Below are 19,480 nucleotides of genomic sequence, written 5' to 3'. Positions count from 1 at the left end.
GTGTCGTCAGGTGTTCTACATACCATGTGACTGATGTGTGCAATCAGAGGCAGGATCTTATGAAAATTAATCAAAATTTTGGATAAGTTTTACGGCAAGCGCTAAAGTACTCATTTAAGTACTCATTATAATTTAGATACATTACTTAACTGTTCTTTTTTGGATAAATTTTCAATAGAAAAAGTTGTTTTCTCAATTTTCTTATATTATTCTTTATTAATCAAGATAGTAGAAATAGTTTCATTGCACGAAGTAATACAAACTAATAAAAATAGTTAGTTGGCTTCTAAAGGGTTTTCAAATGTTATATATAAAAATATATTATATATTGTTAAAAAATTTGCTCATCGACTTTATATTTATTGTTTTTGTTTCCATTTTTTATTAATTTTAGCATAAAATATCACTCAAAATGAAATAATTAATTGATAATAACACACTAGCGGGTCGAGTAAAAATACCCGTCACGAGAACTGTTGATTGTTAGCGGCCCGGGTAATTTTTACCTTTTTGAATGTAGTTACTTTAAAAGCGGGGTGAGATAATTTTACTCTATTGGTTTACATACGGAAATGAAAGAATTATCTCTTATTTTTTGTTAGCATTCAACAACTTAGTTTGAAGTATTTTGCTACCCGCCTGTAGTGTGTTAATATTCAATTAATTTCGTATACATTTTTTAGAATTATTCAACGTAAAATAATTAAATTATGAGAGAAATACTAATAAAAGAACACAAATAAAATGTTCTATGAAAAAATACAATTTTGTTTGTGTCCTTAATGGAAAGCACATTATTATAAAACAACAAATTAAAGTTCACAAATTAAAAATCATAAAACACAAATAATAAATAAATGTTCAAATGATGTAAAAAATTCGGTATGAAAAATGTTATTACATATTTATTTTTTATCTATTATAGTGAGTATTATTCATATCCTCTATATGTAAAACATATACAAAATCACACAAAAATAGTAATAATTAATACGCATATGACAGGAGTATTGAAGGAACTAATTGAATACTAATTCAATACTAAAGTATACTTTAAAAGGTACATAAAATATGTAAAATAAAATATATAAAATTAAATATGATAATCATCGAACTTTTGGAATAAAGTGTTATAAAATACGTTACGTTACACAACTAAATAACATCGAATATTATTAAATTGAATTTTATGCGCACATATAAACACTAATTATGAAAAAAAGTAAATTTCAATTAGTTTCCCTTTAAATTAGGTTATTAACAAAATACAGCGATCGGCTTACAAGCACTAAATGAGTAATTTTATTAACAAACAAATGGGCACATTCAGTCAATTTAGTGCTGTCAAATCCACTGGTTGTAAAGACCCTTCATTATATTTTGAAAACATCATTTTTCACTTTTATTCGTTGTCATTCTTTATAATCAGATTTCGCCACCGGAGGATAAATATTAATATCGGTTCAGACGTTTCCGAAATCAGCTGAACGATGAGAAATGTTCTCTTCAATAAGAGCACTACTTTCTAGGTGCACAAATATTTCATAGAAACGAAATTTAAATTGGTCTGATTAATTTATAAACTCCTCAGTTTCATTATACGTGTCAGGTGTAAAAAATGTTTCATTTCCGCTACCTTATGACATAATTTATGCACCAACACACCACAGCAAAATTCCTTTATATGCATACCATATTTCTGTATAAATTGCTTATCGCCTGAAAAAAATATGAATTTCCTCTTGAATAATATACAACTGGGATAGTAATACAGTCAACTTGCCATGTATATGTTAATTCAACCCTCATTTATAGGTTATTATTTACAAATTATTTATGAACTGACGAATAATAATTCCGGCGCATTCACCATAATTTTAACTCTCTTCGTCACATTCTCAATTTTGTTTACATTAATTAATAACAATTAGCACAACTGTGCTACTACTGTTCTAATGAAAAACTGCTCATCGATTGGCTGAGCTCAAGGTTTGAAAATTAAATTCCCTTTAAACACGTAATAAATGAACATATAACAAAGCAAAAAATCATCTGGAAATAAGAATGAATTGTTTGTAGAATTCTATACCGTTTGTATCTTATCAGAAATGCGTGTATGTCAAGTAGAATAGGCAAGATTCTTTTCGATATTATCGCTTTTCAAAACGGATGAAGGATAGCAATGGTCGTAATAAAATAACGCTTTGTGAAATCCCTGGAGGAATGTTTAGGGATATACATCAATGGATTTAATATGTTTTTTAGTTGGGGACGTTTAAAGAAGGATTTTTATTGAGAGAAAAAAAGAGGAAATTATATCGAATTTACTGTTATCTGATAGTGTTGTTCTAGTTTTACATTTAAATAAAATGTTCATTTTGTATAAAGGCCGTTTACTTTTGATTTATTTTCACTATTTCAAACTTTAAAATGAAAACTAAAAAATTTTATGTTTAATAAATAAAACAAATATGTATATAGAATAATTTATTGTCATTGTAACAATACAATAATGAGAAGACGAACAATTTAACAAAATACAATACTGTACAGAAAACTTAAGAACTATAACGTAATTAGTGCATCGGAAATATACACAATAAAGTTTATTTCCGTTAAAATATTGCATTAAACAAAATTGCAAAAAAATGGTGACGTAAAAAACGACTTAATATTATTGAGCAGATATGTTATAAATAAAATAATATTGTGCTTAAAAACAATAATTAATCTAAACATAATATAGGAACTATAATAACTAAGTTAATATTACATTGGGTGTGATTCACACATATTTACAAAGTACTAAAAGTGTCAGGCACTTAAGTAGTAATATTAGGTACAATTTCTGTTCAAAAATATATTATATAAGTACAAAGACGACACATGAAGTACAAAATACTTAGACAAACTCTCCGTATATTATAAATACAAATTATAAGTATAAGTATCTAAAAATATACTCTCTATAATTTACATATAAACGTTTATAAATTGCACTATATGTTACACCCTGTATGGAAAATATACATGAATTTAAAGCACTTGAGCACGTATTTTATTTAATATTGAACCTTAGACAATAATTTATTGTTAATTACAATGACTGATACACATACATTGCATAAGAAGCTAAAACTATGCTAAATAATACACAAGTTCTGAGACCCTTTGTTAACTTTATGTATATAAACAAGTATAAATAATAATTACAATCGTTTCAATTTGGGATTTGACAAAATCACATACACAGACACACACACAATATATGAACATACAAAATCGTGCAGTCGAAGGAAATTTTCCAAAAGATCCATCGCACAGCAAACATTCGAGACGTCACCTCCCTTCGGGGAGTCCCCGCGAAACCGCTCGCAACCAATCCATTAGTCGGGAACGGTCTCATGAGTTGGCACCGGAATCGGAGGTGCTTCCGGTCGTGTTGGCCGGTTCCGGTGACGCGCCCGCCGAATTGTGGCAGTGCGAGCAGTGCAAACAGACGCTGCACGAGCCAAGCTTTTTCGCTAGAATTGAGCGCAGCTTCAGAGCTGGGCCCAGCTTCATGTTCATGGTCGACGTCAAATGTTCCTCTGTCAGAAGCGGCAGGCCTGAGCCATCTATCCGCTGCTCCCGGAATATCTGTAATAAGGAGAAAAGGAATTTAATCTCTTGTGTAGTTCTTGATATCGGATATTGGATGGCGCTGCAGCGTCCATTTACGTTAGAAGACTTTTTATACAGGTTGCTTGAATATTATTTAAGGCTCTCAAGTTTAAAACCTACATTTTGAACATTTTTAATTTTTCGCTTTTACAAAGGCATTTGCAATAAATATTTTTATTTGTATACATACTTCCATGATTTAACTCTTAAAATGAAAATATAATTTTTTAAAATTTTGAAGAAATGATTTTTATATAGATATTAAATAAAATCAATTTTATATTAATTTTTTATTATTTAAAATATACTTTCACCCTGAAGTTAAATTATAAATTGAAAAAGATTTTTTCCTACCAATTTTTCTGTTGGTCCAATTTGACCTGGCATGTTCTTAATACAGGGTTCATAATTTATCTAAAATTTTTTAACCAGATATGCACTTCTAAATAATACGTCGATTTCTTAAAAAAAATCTAATAAAGGTCCAACAGATAAGGAGATAAAAATGTTAAAGTTGGATAAGGCGGGAAGGTTTCATAAACAACATTTTAATACTAATTTTTATCTCGTTTTCGGTTGGACTTTTATTTATTTTTACATACTAAATAAATATGTATTTACATACATACATAAATCATTAATATATTTTAAGTTTTTTAAGAAAACTAAACTGGGTATCAAACAACAATATATTCTTAAGATCAAACTTTCAAAGATTTATATAATAAATTGAAGCTCTCGTTAACTTAATTTTTAAACATAAAATTTGTTATGCAATAAAACAAGCTATAAATTGAATTCAAAGTAAATCATCATCTGCTGTGGATTTTAAAGTGGATCATCGCCGAAAGCAAGTCATTTATTTAATTCGATTATGCTCTCGTCGTGTATCCAATTTGCGTGGTTAACTTGGGGCATTTTTTAGTTAGTTCGTGCCTCGCCTATTTCATATAACTGTCGACGTGACTCCCAAAATCACGCCCTCATATTTTTGTCAACGTTTTCAATAATTTATCGTTCCAATTTGGAGATATTGTGACGAAAGCAAAGTCAATACAAAAAGGTGAACATTAACCAACAGATCTAAAGGTTGTTGCTTAATTATTGCTTGTGTTTAATGTCAAATGTCGAATGTAATGTTGGGAGGTTTATTAATGTTAATTTAACCGAGGATGAATATCTACACTATAATCACAATTAAAGTCAATTACGATTAAGCTAAGTGGTCATTATAAAAACTTATGGCTTCTGAAATGCGATTTCGAATTATTTTCGTTTTGCCTCACTAATTTTACGATCAGCAATCATATCTGATCGTAGCAAACGATTCCAGTCTGATCCCCAATTGAAATCACCACACCACCAGCTTCGAACGACCAGGAAATCAAGACGGCATCGCAATTATTGCGTAACACACATTCGCCGCAATTATCGCGGCAGCAACAACAACAGTTATCGAAAGGAGATCAAACCGACTTGAGCGGACCGACATCTCGGCACATGCCACCGCGTTCGCGTTTCCGTCAAACGCTAACGTGGCCCCCGGAGGCGGAAACTGCCCCGGGCCACTTTCGAAAACCGTCACCGATGCAGAATGGAATAGGAAGCGCATTAAGTAGAGCATTTAGTGAACGGTTTCGACGTGCGCCGATCGCGACGGTAAAAATCGACGGGCCGCAGATGCGTGGAGCGTGGTGAACGGGCACGCGAGCCATTAGAAAACCCGGAGCCGGGGCATTTAATTGTGCTCGGCGCTCGCGTGTTTTAATTCCTCTCTCGCCGTTAATGCGATTTTAAATAATTCATTATTGCGTCGTGAACAGACAATCGCACGTTAATAAACGTAAATCATGTGTCGGATTATAATTATGAACGATCTGAGATTGGGCTATTCTTGTATAATTTCAGGTGGATGATTAATGAATGTATAATTTTATGATCGGACATCGGATGATCGTCTCGTAACGAAACAATTAAACAAACATTAAATAAAAATGTATATTAACGGGGGAGTAGCCTAACGTAAACGCCTTCCCGCCCTTTCGCAATTTACACAGTCTGTAATCCTATTTGTGTATTTGATTTCTTATGCACCAATCTGTGGCAATTAAGGATTAATTTAGCGGCGACTCGATTAATTTTGTCGTAGTAGTAACGGTACCGCATAAGTCCGGTTCGTTAAATGAGATTAGGATTGGAGGTGAATGGTAGGAAGGCAGGGATATAAACAATGCTAAATGGAACGGCGGTGTTATCTCCGGACCGGATCGACAATAAATAATCGAATCATCTGAGAGTGGTGAGCCCACGTTCGATCGCCTCTGGTCCATCATTAAAATTCAAACGTCCGCCGAGAAACAATAGCGGAGCGCCGAACCACCAGTAGGGTGATGGTTCAAGTTGTCGAGAGAGAGTGGGGTACTCGCACGGTGCCATCACCGATGCGAGAATAAGGAAAGCACAAAATTCCAATTGATGCTTGTTTTTTATTTGTTTTGGACAAATAACCTTACTACTTTTTAGAAACAATATATTTTATATTTATAACTTCTAACCAGTACCTAACAGTGCTGTTTTGTTTTTATATATGTTTTTATATATGTTTCCATTGCTAGGGTACTATTTATATTTTCCTTCCTTCCAAAAAGAGAATCAATTAGGAAAAACACCATTAATCAAAAAAACCTAGGTGACGTTAATCGATTTTGTGCTGTTCAAAGTAACATCTGGAATAATTTGGGACAAATTATCGGTTTTCTATAGCAACAATATTTTGCAAATGGATTTTTCTATTGACTTTAGGTACTTAGTGTGATTTTTCGACCACGTGTACTTTTACCTTGACAATATTTTGATTGATGACAATTTCTGGACTTTAGGGACAAACGGAAATATGCGTACTATACCAAAATCCACAACAAACAAATATTTGAATTGATTATTGGGAACCCCCAACAATAGTTGACAGTTTGTAGTTAATTTTATTAAGGAACACATCTGCAACCAATAAAATATTTGTTTACTCCCATCGATTTCCTTAAGGAAAAACCCGGACCGATCAATTAGGTGCAAATTAAGATTGTTAATGGTTTTAAAGAACGAAGACACGGACGCGCTACCGCGGTCTCCGTTCGTCCTTGCCGCGTTCGGTCTGCGGTGCGCTGCGATCTGGTTCCGTCGGCTCGTCGGCTCGTCGGCTCGTCGGCTGGCGACCTCGCGGGGCCGCGCCTTGCCGCCGCGGTGCGCGGCCCCCCGCCGCCAGCCGGCCGCTCCCACCGTGCGTGCGTGTGCGTCGCCCCCCGCTGCCCGTTCCGACCAAAGGCCCGTCGATGTCGCACCGTGGAGGGAATCTAGAACGGTTTTGTGATCGAGGGGCTTTGAATTTAAACTTCATCATCATCGTGTACGAGCCTTTGTTTTTGTAATGATTAGTTTGACACACACTTCTTCACGAATTGGTTTGTTTAGTTAAGTTTCAGTTACTGTTACTGTTACTCTTTCGTTGGTTGTTTACTGTATAGTAAATAAAAGACCTAGAAAGTATAAATGCTTGACGATTGTTGAAAAGAAGTTAATCGAAAAAGTAGAGGGAGGTGGGAAGAAAAGTGATGCTGCAAAAGAATTTAAGATTCCTCTGAATACTCTCTCAGACACAACTAAGCACAACGAGAAAATTTATGCTTTTCAAACTGCTGGAGTACGAAACAGAACTACAAAAGGTGAATTTTCTTGTCTGTAAGAAAGTGTAGAGGGCAAAAGTGTCTATTAGCAGAAACTTATTGAAGCAAGAAGCAAAAGAGTTTGCGTCAAATTAAAGACTTTGATCGAAAACTATGATGCCCAAGACATTTTTAATACTGAAGAAACTGACCTATTTTTCAAATGTTTATCGGACAAGACGCTTACTTTTAAAGATGGAAAATGTCATGGGCCTCATTCGACACCTTACAAAGCTTCTGTCTACAAAACGAATGTTATGAAAATGGATTTCAGGCACTTTTTCTCTTAAAAAATGTTATTGAGCAGTCTGAATGTGCTTTGAAGCAAACCAATATAACAGAGTTCTTTCGAAAGATTAATTAAATCACATTATGAATATGTACCTCTTAACTTTTGTCATTCTTAAAAAACAGCAGTTAATAAATAATAATTGATTATCAACATTCAATAATAGTAGTTTTATATTTTTTCGAATTAACGAGTCAACTGTATTTATTTTTCATTTTTATAATAAGTGCTTTATAAAAATTTTTAATTTTATTCTGAAAACCAAGCTAGAATAATATTTTGGTAATTTAATAGTTTTATTGGGTTTATCTGTTAATTTTTTAATCAAACTTACCTTACGTAAGCAAATTTTTATAATAAACACTCCAATAAAAACTATAAATTATCATTCCATTATTTTCTAATTTTTTTATAAGTAATTAAATCTTTACAGACTCAAAATTCATGATCCGGATCAATTTTTCTGTTGCAACCCTTTGAAGAACTTGGGTAGTTCTCTACTGCTGCATACGAAGTTATAAGACGCAATAACAATGGCTAAGGAAAAATGTTAATCCCTTGGAAAAAAGAGTAAATGTATTTTAAAATGGAGTACTGCGATCAGTGAATAAATTCAGTTTTTGTGATTTGTTCCTTTCTAAGTTTGGTTTTGTAATTTTATTTAAAAAAATGCTTCATTGTAATATATAAACAACAAATACACTATCGCTCATATGTAAAGTAACTTTAAAAATTTTCATTTATCTTGATAAAAGTGCACGTTTAAATATCATATTATTGTCAGTTATGCAGTATGTTTGATTAAAACAATACAGCAAATTAATTGTTTATTAGTGACTTTATTTAGGTATTTATTAATATTTGAAAAATATTCAAGGGTTAAAAGTTGAGTAACTAGAAAATAAAACAGCCCTACGTAGATTTAACCTTTTGTTATTTAGTATCTAGTAGCATATCCATTATTTTTAATAACTTTTAAACATGTTTTCTTCATTGATTTTAGTAGCTTTTCAATATAATCATTCGAAATTTCTTTCGAGTGGATTTTCCGATCAATTTCTTCTCAAAGGTTTTCCATTGGATTGAGGTCTCGGTTTCTTTAACTTACTTAAATATGATTCTACAGAATGTCACGATAAACAAAATGATCCATTATTCCGTCTAACTTAACCAATGGGTCCATGCCAAACCTAGAAAAACATCCCCGAACCATAATGCCTCCTCCACGATGATTCACAGTGAGTCTAGTGTACTTGATATTATACCTTAATTAATTGGTCTCTTCACCCATGAGATGCGATCAGATTTGAAGAAATGAAGGGCTCATTTGCTGGTTTTCTACCATAGAGATCAGCTCCTCTTAGTTTTCGTTTTATGGTACTCACCAACACACCAAGTTTGTTTTCCTGTCCACAGCTCTGTTGGTCTTGCGTTTTCTACGCTTTTTTGGAACTCCTTTCAGTATATTCATTCTGTTAAAATTGGAAATCGTCTTCGAAATGATCGATTTGTTTAAATTTAAATCCACGGCAATTTTACTTTGCTTTTCAGCACTCCATAACTTTTCTACAATTTGTTGTTTAATTTGATATTTGATTTGATAAATCGTCACTTCTAGGCATTTTTAGCTTTAAGGAACGATGTCGGACACAGAAATAAATTATAAAATCAATTGTATTGAATATAGGGTTCGGATGCTTTACTTATGAACCCTGCCCGAAATAAAATGTATAAAAACTATGTAAATAAGTATATATCCGTATATAAATTGAGGTAAATTAATTTAAATTAAAAAGAATTGTTCTTTTAATAAAATGTTTGTGTTTTTTAATTTGTTGCTCAACGTGCGTGTTTAAAGTTGTAATTGTAATATTTTTTCTTAATTTTAAATAAGCAACAATTAAATTTCAGATGTTAATTATTATTTTTTATTAATCTTTTCGAGATTTCGGGACTAATCCCAATTTTTCCAATCTCTCTTCCAAGTCCCACAATCGAAATCCCATTCTCGGAAACCAGAAACACCAATAACAACCAAATTTCCAGTGTTTTTATTTATTTCCTAATTGTTGAATGATTAATCACTCGTTTATTGTTATTTAATTTAAGTTAATGTATTAATAAATCGAACTCGTTGAAAATTGGTAATTTTCTCTTGAAATTGAACTGGTAATGTTGTAATGGTTTTTATTGTCAGTTTTTTGATTTATAAAATTTATTAAAATCAAGCGAGAATATATTTAGGTCATGGTAAATGATTTCTTTTAATTAATAACATAGCATCTAGAATGTTTAGGATAATTGTCAGTGATAGTGATTGTTTTAGAATGTATTCAGAAGTTGAGCCGATAGCTTCCGTTGATCGTGGACGCGATTAATTAAGGCCTCGCATAAACGCGTAGCGGTCGTAATTTCGCCGTCGCACCGCGACCATCCGACTTTTTAATGATGTCATAACTCAGCATCTCATTGGTTAATTGCCGGTCATCTTGGGCAATTTATCCGCCATCGCGTACGTACGCATTCATGATCCGCGGGCCCCGCAAAAACTTGTTACCTATCGGCTGCCATATACATGAAATAAATTGCATCCTGTGCGCGCTCCGGTCGCTAACCAACCTTTGCACCGGCCAGTTTTTCTAATCCAGTTTCGCTGCGTCCCGCATTTGAAATGTCATAGTGTATAAGAAATATGTGAGATCGAGTCGCCGCACCGTCCGAACTCTCGCTCCTTATTCCGTTCCGTCTCGTTCTGCCCCTTTTGCTAAATCCCACCCAACCTACAAATAACTTCTGATCCAAATACGGAGGCGGAGGCCGTCTCTACGTTTTGTTCTCGCGACTGTCGTCGACGACAATTCCGTGCTGCCGTTTCAGATGTCGAATCTCCGATCGTCAAACTTGCTTCGGAGACAATAAATCACAACTAACAATAAAACAATTTAAATAGAATTCGAGTTCGAATTTGAACGTTAACGGTAAAACTCTATTGTATCATTTGAAAATCGAAAAATGCGTTCATAATTGCTGGGAGTGTTAATGGTTTTACAAAACGTTTGCGATTCGCTTACGGCCATCGTAATTATTGTGTATCCTGTTCTTCGGCCCCGCACCACTCTACTTGTTTATTATAGTTTCGTTGGCTCATGGCGATTTCGGTTTGTCGAAAGGAAATGGAAATCGGTCTGATTGCTTATTGGGTTGTTAAGAAATCACAATAAATTTGTTATCGTTAATCTCTCACCATTGAGAGGCTAATTTTCCATTTCGAAACGACATAACATACATTACAAAAATAAAGATTACTTTACATATTGTTTTTGTGACTGTACAGTAATGGCAGAAAGTAGAGCAACTTTTTTCAAATAATTCAAATAATTTTTGTCCTGGTTGTTATGTTAAAAAACAATTACATAGTTAAATAATTAAAAAAGAAAAAGAGTTTATTTTTACTGATGATTATTTGTTTTGGGCTGGCAAAAAGTAGAGCAACTTATGCTATTTAAAGTTTTATTACTACCAATAATTTGTAATTAGTATTTTAATTAATTAATTAACCCATTCCAAATCTCGAAAAGTAGCCCCATACCATTACCGACCTGTCGCAGTATTTAACAGTGAATATGGTAAACTTTGGTGAAACTTTTCATGAATAGGTCACCTTACATATAGACTTGATTTCATCACTCCAGATCGTTCGTTTCTGATCATTTAAAGTCCAGTGTAAAAGGGAATTGGTAAACCCAACTCTGGATCGTCTGTTCTTTTCTGATAGTAGTGGTTTTTTAGTCTGGTCTTCTCTTGTAGTAATCTATCTGTTACAGTTCTTGAAGAAACATTAATTCCAAGTTGTGTCTTAATTAGATCTTTTATTTTGCTGGAACTCAAGAAAAGATTTTTTTAGAGTAGGATAAAATTTGTTTATCCTGGAACCTATTGGTTTTTCTAGGTCATCCAGTTATATTTTTTTCTTCCACATCACCACATCTTGAAAATTGTTGTAAAACATGCGTTACAATCGAGCGATATTGATTTGTCTCTCATCGGATTGAAAGAATGTGTCTATACAATCCATGATTTTAATTTGTACTATACTATGAAACTAAAAATTATTGTGGATTTTGTAGAGATTAGTAAGATTTTGCTCCACTTTTTGCCTGCCGAATATTTAGTTTTTTGATTGGTAGCTAACAAAATTATTTTTAATACAAGAAATATTCACCGATATGTTTGTATACAGTGTGTTCATATTTCATTAATTTCCTAGAAATTACCTCTCAACCTTATTCTTAGTTGACAGAATAAGATGATTTATAAAATTTGTATAAAAATGTTGTTTGTTGTTCCCCTGAAATCCCACCACGTCCGTGTCAAATCGGCGTACACGCACGAAATTGGAGCAAAATTGTGCAATCACGTCCGCACGTAACGTGAATTTTCTCCGCACCAGTTCGCAATTTTTACGTTTGGATCGAATAATAAAAGAGGAACAGTTGCGTTGCACAAAGGAATGCCGCTTGCTACGATATTAATGTGCAATTTGTCGGACTGAAATGTCACACGCGAAGAAAATCGCGAGCGAAAATGAACAAATAACATCGAACTAGTTTCTCGGTTGTGTACATTAAATTAGTTATAGGCGAGTTGTTACGCCCAGATCTTATTAGCCGATAAAATAGTTGGAAAATTTTGCGTTTATGTATTAATTATGATATGCAAATGTTCTATCCGAGTTCGCAGATTATTCCATGTCGATTATATTGATTATTGATGCCATTCTTTAAGACTATCTGTTGATTTATTATACAATAAAGCAAATGTTAACTTGTCGCATTGTACAATATTTAGTTTAATTCCGATAAATTATTATTATCTTGAGTAATTTGTCAAAATCGAAAACGAATTGCAAAGATACCTATCAACAGGTAACAATTATTGTCACTCATACATCAATTACAATATAAATATTAGATAAAAATCAGGTGAAAAAGTGGGACAAGGTAACTTTTACGCTAAATTTTACTTATGAATCTGATGTAATCTCCACAGTTATCCAATATTACTCTCGAATCCACCACCGCCTTAATCTACAGTCTCATTAGTTCACACACAAAAGTCGGGTGTGTAAATCGGCCATAAAAAAGATTTAGTGTATTTAGTGTTGTACATGTGTAAAACAGGCACATCGGACTGTGTTATAAAAATGTAAATCGAGCTAGAAATTTGTCTATTTTAGAGTCATCATTATATATCATCTCGGAATTCTTGTGCACATTCTTGTTAACAATGTTCCTAGGACACGGCGACAAAAGTCATTTCGGTTAATTTATATGTATATGAAACCGTGGCGGTCGACTGATGACATGACGTCGGAACGTAGTTTTATCAGGTTTCATGGAATTTTAAATATATATACTCTTAAAATATTACGAATTATCGAACGTTTGAAATATCAAATGGTTTTAATAAAACGTCTTAAAATTATGGATAATCCCTTGATCCAATGGTTGCAATTTAGAAGTTGTATTCGGCAGAAAAGAATAGAGTTCTACGTTGTCTAGGAAGAGTAAAATTTTCCATTTTTGTCATTTCATGTCCCCATTAACTGTTAAAATCCAATTGTTAAAATATTCTGGCGTCATTCAAGCTTTTTTGTTAGCACGATAATCAGTAGGAAACGATTTCACTGCTTTGAAATTTTTCCGATCCATCCATTTTTACTCCAAGTGAAGCTGTCAACTTTTCTTTACTATGTTAAAAAGCATCTTGTCCGGTAAACATTTGAAAAATAGGCCAGTTTCATTAGTATTAAAAATGTCTCGGGCATAATAGTTTTCAAACAAAGTCTTCAATTTACCGTGCCAATTTTTTATAAGCCACCCTTCACTTGCCGCAAAGTTTTTGATGCTTAGAGTAGACGCGAACTCTTTTGCTTCTTCCTTTAACAAGTTTCCACCAATGGGCACTTTCTGTCCCCTACACTGTCTTAGCCAAATGACTAGGCTTTCTTACAGACAAGGAAATTCATTTTTAGTAGCTCTTTTCTGTACTCCAACCGTTTGAGCAGCATCACTTTTCTTCTCACCTCTCTCTACTTTTTCGATTAACTTTTTCAGCAATCGTCAAGCATTTATATTAACACAAACTTTTATTTAATCTGTATATAACCAACCATCAAATTAATATTTTATTGTTGAGTCTAGTGACGATTATAATTATATTTTTTATTGACATGACATCGATATAAGCAATATCGATAAAAGTATCGATATAAGACCTTGAATCATTCATGTTTATGTTCTACATTAAATCAATTCAACACAAATCTACCTTCAACACGTGTCAACAGTTGGTACATCACTGGTAATCATGAACGATTTAAACGTGCAACTGAGCGACGAACCCTCGTCCGATAAATTCAGTGGTTAGGTTATAAAGTACAAAGTATCGATGAAGTTAACGACCCCAAACATCTCACTCGCGATGTATTTTCAGTAATGCGACGACATCGATAAAAGTTTTCGTGTAGTGTGTACCTATTACAGAACTATTGTGATAATCGTAACTGTATTCGAACGTCGATTGTGATCGCACGCCAATGGCACCGATGCAATAATTATAAAAGAAATCATCTGATTTATAGTGTTGTAAGGTTAAACGTGGCTGGAAAAAATGGCCGGTGCCGGAAACTAGCTGCATTTAAATGAGACCACGTTACGAACTTTATAGCCTTAGCGTTCAGATTATTTATCGATGTACGCAGTCCGGCCGGTAGTTAAACCCATTGCCAGTTATATTTTATGGGAGCAACTTCTCCAATTAATGATACAATAAACTCGTAAAAATATGAAACGATTTCCACAGGTTTATTAACGTCTTTATGCTCTACCTTCATACATACTTTGTTCGGACGCACAGTAACCAATGTTTAACACTTTCAACTTAAATTATGAATTATGAATTATGAAAAATCTCAAATATTACCGAACCTCCGAACCGAACGAATCTTAAAAACCTTTACTTTATAGCTATCAATTAATTTGAATTTGAATTTAACGACACAGAGAATATATTAAAATATCATTTAACTAATTCCGCTAAGTTAATCTGTTGACATTACTGTCACACCGAGCAATAAACGTTTCAGTTGCATCTGCCAGCCACTTTCGAATGCCATTCGACTATTTACAATGCTAATACAACTATTACAAATGCCCATAAACCAATTAATCGCGTTGACATTTAATTTACTTATCTGCAAACACACAATTTGTCCAATAACCGTTAGGTCTTTTGCGGCATCCTTTCGACGGCCGAGACCAAATTAAAAAGGCAACCACCAATTACGTACATCTGACATTCGGACATTCTGACATTAGAACAAATCTTGAAAATCTTGAATGAATATTGTAATTAATAATGACGGAGACACAAAATGTAACATAAGTGTGTGGATGGAATGAAGGTGAAACGGACGGAGCGGATTGACCGCTACCGTGGAAGCAACTTTTGAACTTTCCAGTTCAATTAACAAGAACGTATACCGTGTACGGTCGTCAGGCCGGCCGGACCGAACGAACGAAACGATCTGATCATAATTGCTGGAGGTCATTCGAGCCAATCCCGAGTGGAATGCCACAATTAAATAAAACTAAAGCTAGTTAGCAGCTGCACAATTTATCGCGCGCATAAATTAACCACGGGATAAACCAGTCCGGTCCTGTGCCGATCGTTTTATTGGACACATCAAAATTGTGTATTATGCTTCTTCGACTTCTTTTCAACGGCCAGACGCATGGCCAGTGACCACTGGCCAGTAATTTCAATAGTTGTCAGTTCGATTCATTAATGTGGAGTTTGTGCGGTGAGACCGCCGATACGCAAGATCGGCCCGTACGAACCGATGACCGGAACGCATCGCGGTGAGTTTCAATTGTGCCGAGTGTCCGTTGTCCGTCCGTTCAGCCCACCAGTCCGCCACTCCGTATCGACGACTCACCGGTCAGATGATCCAGTTTTTATCAACGCTTCATTATATTTCAACTGAGAAATGATTCTTTCCCGATTTTCTGATTTTAATCGACAGAGTAACCTTTGGAGAGGTACCCAGATTTTATCAATAACAACGACGTCCACGTTCGAGAACAGTGATTACCGACATCACCACCGGTGATTACGAACCCATTTACTGGAACACGCGTGATTTGAATTTAAAAACGAGCCATCGCACACCGAAAATATGCCTCCAGTAAGAATCTCCGTCAAAAAAACGAACGATTGGACAGTGTGCGATGGTCGGTAGAGGCGTTCGGGTCGGAACAAGGTGAATCGGCACCCGGGGGCCCCGTGTCAAAGGTCGGCGCTTGGCCGGAGACGAGCGGGGGGCTGACCGGGAGGCGGCAGTAGCAGACGCGTGCCTCCGGGCTTCCATAATGATACGGTGAGCCAGACTGCCGTCGGCACCGCCGCGGTACCGGTAATCGCGTGCAGGAACTCTTCCCCGCATTGCCCACTCGTTCTCCGATTCTTTTCGGATGGTTTATTTAAAGGATTCAACCTGAAATGGTCCACGTTCCACGCGGATGGAACGTGGGCGCGTTTATTGACGAGTGTGCAAACGACACCGGTGAAAATCGAAACCGACCGTCCGGTTTTCGATGGTTCCACGTTTGTGGGAATGACCGGAGAATCGTGTGAACAATAAGAGAAAAATGTGCTGGTGGTTTTTCAGATGGTAGCTCTAATTTCACGCTCCCAAGATTCCGACACCGGAATGAAGAATGGGTTTAGGTTTTTTACGTGCTGATGGTCGGCAGTGGTAGCGATATAGCGATATCTATTCGGTTGGTTCACGGTTGTTTCTGTGATTTATTGCAACTGGTAAAATTCAATTTGGGTGGACGGCGTTGCGGGAAAATAGTCACTCTTTCATTCTTCGTAACATTTGAGTGACCGCATTGTTACAATTTTCGATGTAGCAACAGCCGTGCTACTGTTCAGTCGGTCAAGTGATCAGTCAAGTTTTTTTGACACATTTCAAAGGTCACCCATTAAAAACAACGCAAACGCTTTCGATCGCCGATCACTCACGTTTTAGAGCTGGCAATAATTAGGCCATTGTAGGCCACATACCACATACTATTAGCACCGTCGATTAGCCGGATGATGTTCTAAGTAAAAGTGAGAGAGAGTTTAGGCGTGATGTTCACATCAAACACTCATGAAATATTATGTTTGTTAATTTGTACAAACACCACAAGGCAAAAGCAAGTTTATTTAGTCAGTTGTCCGCACAAATCAATACGATGTGTCGACTAGTATCGACAACAACCTGCGATCGAGACACCGAACGATACCATTCAATTCTAAATCAAACACAATAGCGTCACGACCGGTCCCCGCATTTGTTCTAATAATAATTCAGAGATCTTCATTGAAAAATAAAACTCACTTATGTATGTTTCACGCTGCTACAATGGTACAGATGTGTTGGCGCGTAAAGTTCCTGGCCGTGATGCTAAAGAAGCACAGAAACGTGACTCGGTGAGCCTTTGAAGGAGCGATGCCGGCTTCCAAGCGACAAGACCACGCCGAGATGTCTCTAGTTTGCTCACATGTTACATTTGTTACCCGGATTCAGAACCATTTCAATATCTGCATCTCCCTCCGTCCAATTATTCTCAATAATTCCATTTAAAAAATACCACTCACCTGCGTGTATTCCGCACAGATGTCAATCCCGGAGATAAAATTACAGACGTCATCAACCGTCCAATTGGAGATGTCCTCGTGCAGCTTCGGACTCTCACTCTCCGCCCTCTTTGGTATTGCTATGCTTGCGTTGGGGCTGCTGGCCGATGGCGTCTTCACTCTTGGTCGTTTCGTCGGTGGCGCCGCCGCTGACAAATCTAATGGAGAGGACGTTTCTTGTCTCTTCACGTTCTTGAGCAGACTCTGGATTTCCGCCTCTTTTGCCGTTCGTACCATGGCGATCAGTGTTTGCGTCGTGGACATGTCTATAATTGGGGGAAACATCGAGGCGCCCATGAACGGATTCAGAGAGCCAAGATCGGGTTTTTTTGTCTCTGAGTTTTTAGATGATGGCGGCGTCAGGGTGGGCAGCAGGGGGAAAGCTGCAGGTTTGAAACGCGGATCCAAGGGAGGCGGAAATCCGTTTCTTGCTGCACTAAAATAACTGTAAACAAGGGAATTGATTGAATTTGACATTTAAGATTAAGAAACACCAAACCAAGTGTTTCTCCATAATCTGGATATTAGGTTTATTATAAATAAATTAGTTTATGATAATTAACGATCCTATTTATTCATATTCAATTAAGATGTTGTGTAGGTACATTTGAATGTTTAAAATATGCAAATATTACTCATTAATGGTCTATAAAAATTTCTGTAAATTAATACACACTTTGTTTTGATTATAACAGTTTTTCCATTTTGATATCATGCAATAACAGTAATCACAAACTTGTTATGCGTGTCCGTAATAAGAGACATAAACACTCTTATCTTAGTTAAATCAGCAATGCAACTAGATTTCATAATCCTTTTAAACAGTCATTATAATTCATTATACCCCAATATTAAAAGCATCTTAAACATGACAAAACACCAAACATATGAAATCACTTACTCATTAGGATTCGAGTTGTTGTACTTGGCGGCCAAACTCCTCATAAAATCGCTGTAATTCCTGCTTCCAGTCAGCAACGGGTTCTCCGATGCTGGCGGCGTGTCGGGATGCGACGCGGAACTGGGAGTCACGCTCCTCGATCTGCTCGACGTGTCCGGAGTGCCCGGACTGAGTCTTTCGTTCTTCACGTGATTGTTATTGTTGTGGCAATAGTCCGAAGGCACTGGAGTCGCGATGAGACCGTTGTTGTTGATGTGACGATCCATGCGTCTCTTTCTCGATTTGGAAACTTGCAGCTGAGTTGGTTCGTGGGGTTCGGACGTCGTTGTTTCACCTAGAAGATGATATTGGTTTAGTGGAGGAGTAGCGATTGCGGTTGTCGTCGCACCATCACTCATACTCGAAATCCTTCTCATTAATCACGAGATAATTGAAACGTCTTTGCACCGAGACACGGAAATAATTTATGAATCGTACGATCGTTTAGCGGCAATTTAGAGAGGTTAGCCGGATCGAAAACGATCGAATTCCTTAAAAAGTTAGACGCGAGGTGCGAGGGCGGTGACGTAACGAGCGGAAACAAAAGACACCTGTGGAATAAGTGATAAATGGTGATTGGATGCAGTAGCAGTATATCATGCGGACGCAAGTCTCTGTTGTTGGTTCAAAATGAAAGGCCAGAACTCGTTATGTTGGTCGCCAGTTTTTGTAGTTCTGAACCGTGCGTTAGGAAAAATGTATCCTATTACAGCGACATTAATGTACAATGGAAACAAATGTTTGTCGTAGGTGTGGTCGAGTGCGATGGCCATTTGTTTCCTTTTGGAAGCGAATGCATCTTAATTGTATCGTTTGATGGTCAGATTTTGACGCAGTAATTGGTGTAATGTCAATAAGGGTTAGTTATCCTTTGAAAGGAATAATTTACAGTTAATTTTAGAATATGCACATGCGTGGTTTGTAACCTTTACCACTTGCAGGAAGTCTTTGACACAATACTCGAAACATTTTTGCTGGACAAGTGCAATAAAATTGCAACGCATCAACTAAAGCCTGTGCCGATTCACGAACAACAATGGTTTATGCTGAAATAATTTAATTTATGTGTACTGGGAAATACTTAAAGACCAGTTACATAAGTTACGGCCGTCGTAAATA

The 19,480-nt window shown here is 35.8% G+C and overlaps 1 protein-coding gene across 8 annotated transcripts in view; it reads right to left on the bottom strand.

The window, feature by feature from the left end:
* Window positions 1-2,505: 2,505 nt before the first annotated feature.
* Window positions 2,506-19,480, bottom strand: part of LOC109593971 (lethal(3)malignant brain tumor-like protein 3) — a 65,313-nt gene continuing 48,338 nt past the window's right edge. For 5 of the 8 annotated variants that reach the window (XM_020009159.2, XM_020009124.2, XM_020009132.2 and 2 more), the window contains exons 3-5: window positions 18,323-18,656; window positions 17,383-17,866; window positions 2,507-3,639 (exon numbers count right to left, since the gene is read on the bottom strand). In XM_020009159.2, coding sequence (XP_019864718.2) covers window positions 3,403-3,639; window positions 17,383-17,866; window positions 18,323-18,656 — 1,055 coding nt within the window. In that variant the 3' untranslated portion in view covers window positions 2,507-3,402. Of the gene's footprint in view, window positions 3,640-17,382; window positions 17,867-18,322; window positions 18,657-18,710; window positions 19,216-19,480 lie in introns of those variants that run through there. The other 3 variants (XM_049961199.1, XM_049961200.1, XM_020009140.2) reach the window with 2 other exon arrangements.

The sequence above is a fragment of the Aethina tumida genome, chromosome 1, assembly GCF_024364675.1.
Source record: "Aethina tumida isolate Nest 87 chromosome 1, icAetTumi1.1, whole genome shotgun sequence".
In the NCBI taxonomy this organism is placed as follows: domain Eukaryota; kingdom Metazoa; phylum Arthropoda; class Insecta; order Coleoptera; family Nitidulidae; genus Aethina; species Aethina tumida.
Note: the sequence above shows the minus strand (reverse complement) of the source record. Positions and strands in the feature narration are given on the sequence as shown.